Source organism: Contarinia nasturtii, unplaced genomic scaffold (assembly GCF_009176525.2).
Source record: "Contarinia nasturtii isolate CC-2019 unplaced genomic scaffold, AAFC_CNas_1.1 Cnas_scaffold_3761, whole genome shotgun sequence".
Lineage (NCBI taxonomy): Eukaryota > Metazoa > Arthropoda > Insecta > Diptera > Cecidomyiidae > Contarinia > Contarinia nasturtii.
The window spans coordinates 1-1769 of record NW_022201058.1 but is presented as its reverse complement, the minus strand read 5'-3'; the positions used below and the strand labels follow the sequence as shown (position 1 = coordinate 1769).

The 1769-nt window shown below is 32.7% G+C and overlaps 1 protein-coding gene across 1 annotated transcript; it reads right to left on the bottom strand.

Annotated features, from left to right (window-relative positions):
* Window positions 1-580: 580 nt before the first annotated feature.
* On the bottom strand, window positions 581-1058 carry LOC116350158 (solute carrier family 22 member 7-like; the record flags this gene model as incomplete). The annotated part of the gene is made up of 2 exons (XM_031781895.1): window positions 892-1058; window positions 581-815 (listed from the first exon to the last, which is right to left on the bottom strand). Coding segments are annotated over exons 1-2 (402 nt in total), but the record flags the coding sequence as incomplete, so codon positions are not given.
* Between the last annotated feature and the right edge of the window lie 711 nt (window positions 1059-1769).

Below are 1769 nucleotides of genomic sequence, written 5' to 3'. Positions count from 1 at the left end.
CATTATTTTACCAATTGGAAATGAAAGAATGACTAAAGTTGAACAAATAGCTCTGTATTTTGAGCTGACCCATTCAATAGCAAGCAAATAAATTCCGCTAAATACACAGGTGTTTGCGGATGCCTCAAAAAATTCGAGCTGAACAAAGAAATGTCAAAAATATATAAAGAAAAAATGGCATGATTGGACCGGCAGATCAACGTGAAACAAATTATTGAAAGGCTTAAAAATTTTTCACACTTACAACAATGTACATTTCATAGTTAAATGAAAATGACTTGATAAAGCCAAGCAAACTACAAAGAAACATGCTTATCAAAACTATTCGAAGTCTACCGAATCTGAAATATAAGAAAATATCATTTCAATATATTCTTGAAACGATGTAAAATGAGTTCATTAAGATACTTGTCTTCGAGGATGCCGGTTATTGGTAGAAAAATAATCCTTCCTATATTGTTTATGGAACCGATCAAAGGAAGTTTGTAGCTATCATCGCAGTGAATGTTGAACTAAGACCGAGACTTTTTTTTAAATGCCAAGACTTTTTTATTGAGAAAAAAAAAAAACAATCGCTAACCTCGGTTTGAATATTTAGTTCGTCCGTTGCGTAAATAAACTCGGTGCACTCGATTTGTTTTGATGTATTGAAGCTATTGACATCACATGTATTGGCCGTTGACGACTGAATCGATTCATATCGAACACAGTTTTCGTATCCATTTTGAGTTTTTGGAATCGCATACTCAAGCCATGTCTGATTATAACTTATCTCACGATTGTTGTCGCCAAAATCGCATTCCGGCACTTTGCATCTGAAAATTGATTAGAATTATAGCTGTTGACACGATCTTCTGCACAAAAGAATCCATTTAAATTTAACATTCGCACCTGTGATTTAGTGGCTGTATTGCGAATATAAAATTAATGACATATGATGCGGAAATGATGTTGGGGATGCAAATCAATGAAATTGCAAGAATTTGAAAAAGACCGAATTCACCAATCTCCGAAAAAGCTGCATCCAATTTGTTCTCAGAGTCCACATTCAGTCCCATTTTTATTTATTAATATTATAACTAAACAAGAAAACTACAATCTCTCTTAATTTTGAATTTGATATGTCTTTCCGCATACAGAAGGAATTCGACTGCCACTAATCAATAAAAATGAACTTTTATACTCAGTTCCAAGTGTCTAGATCTTGTCTGGGTTGTCACAAACTGGTTCGGAAATACCCGATTTTTTGTCATCTGCTTTAGATAGGTACATGCGTCAAGAAATAAACATCAATTTATTCAAACAAAAACTGCATAAAACAAACAACATTAGAAAACTAAACGTGTCAAAGATATCTATGATGTCTCGCAAATCAACGGGTATTTTTTGCGATTCAGTTTCGCCAAAGCTAAGGTTTCATGGTGCACTCCATGACAGAATATTCTCATTATGTTTTTCAAATAGATGATTTAATTCTACCAATCGTTCTCGCTATTCCGTGAATAAATATTTCGCGGAAATTATATTCAAAATTCAAATCGTTTCAAAAATTGGCCAAACAAGTTTTACAAATAAAATGTCATTTTTATTTGATTATAGTGGTTGCATGTTGTACGGAAGATTTAATATAAAATAACCAATTGTGTTTCTTAAAACAGAAATTACTTCTAGAGTTTGCTTAGCACTATGCAAAATGTAATTTTGTACATAAACTCAAAGATCTTTTGCTTCTTTGATGGTGTCTGGCAATTTTTTGCCATATGTTTCTG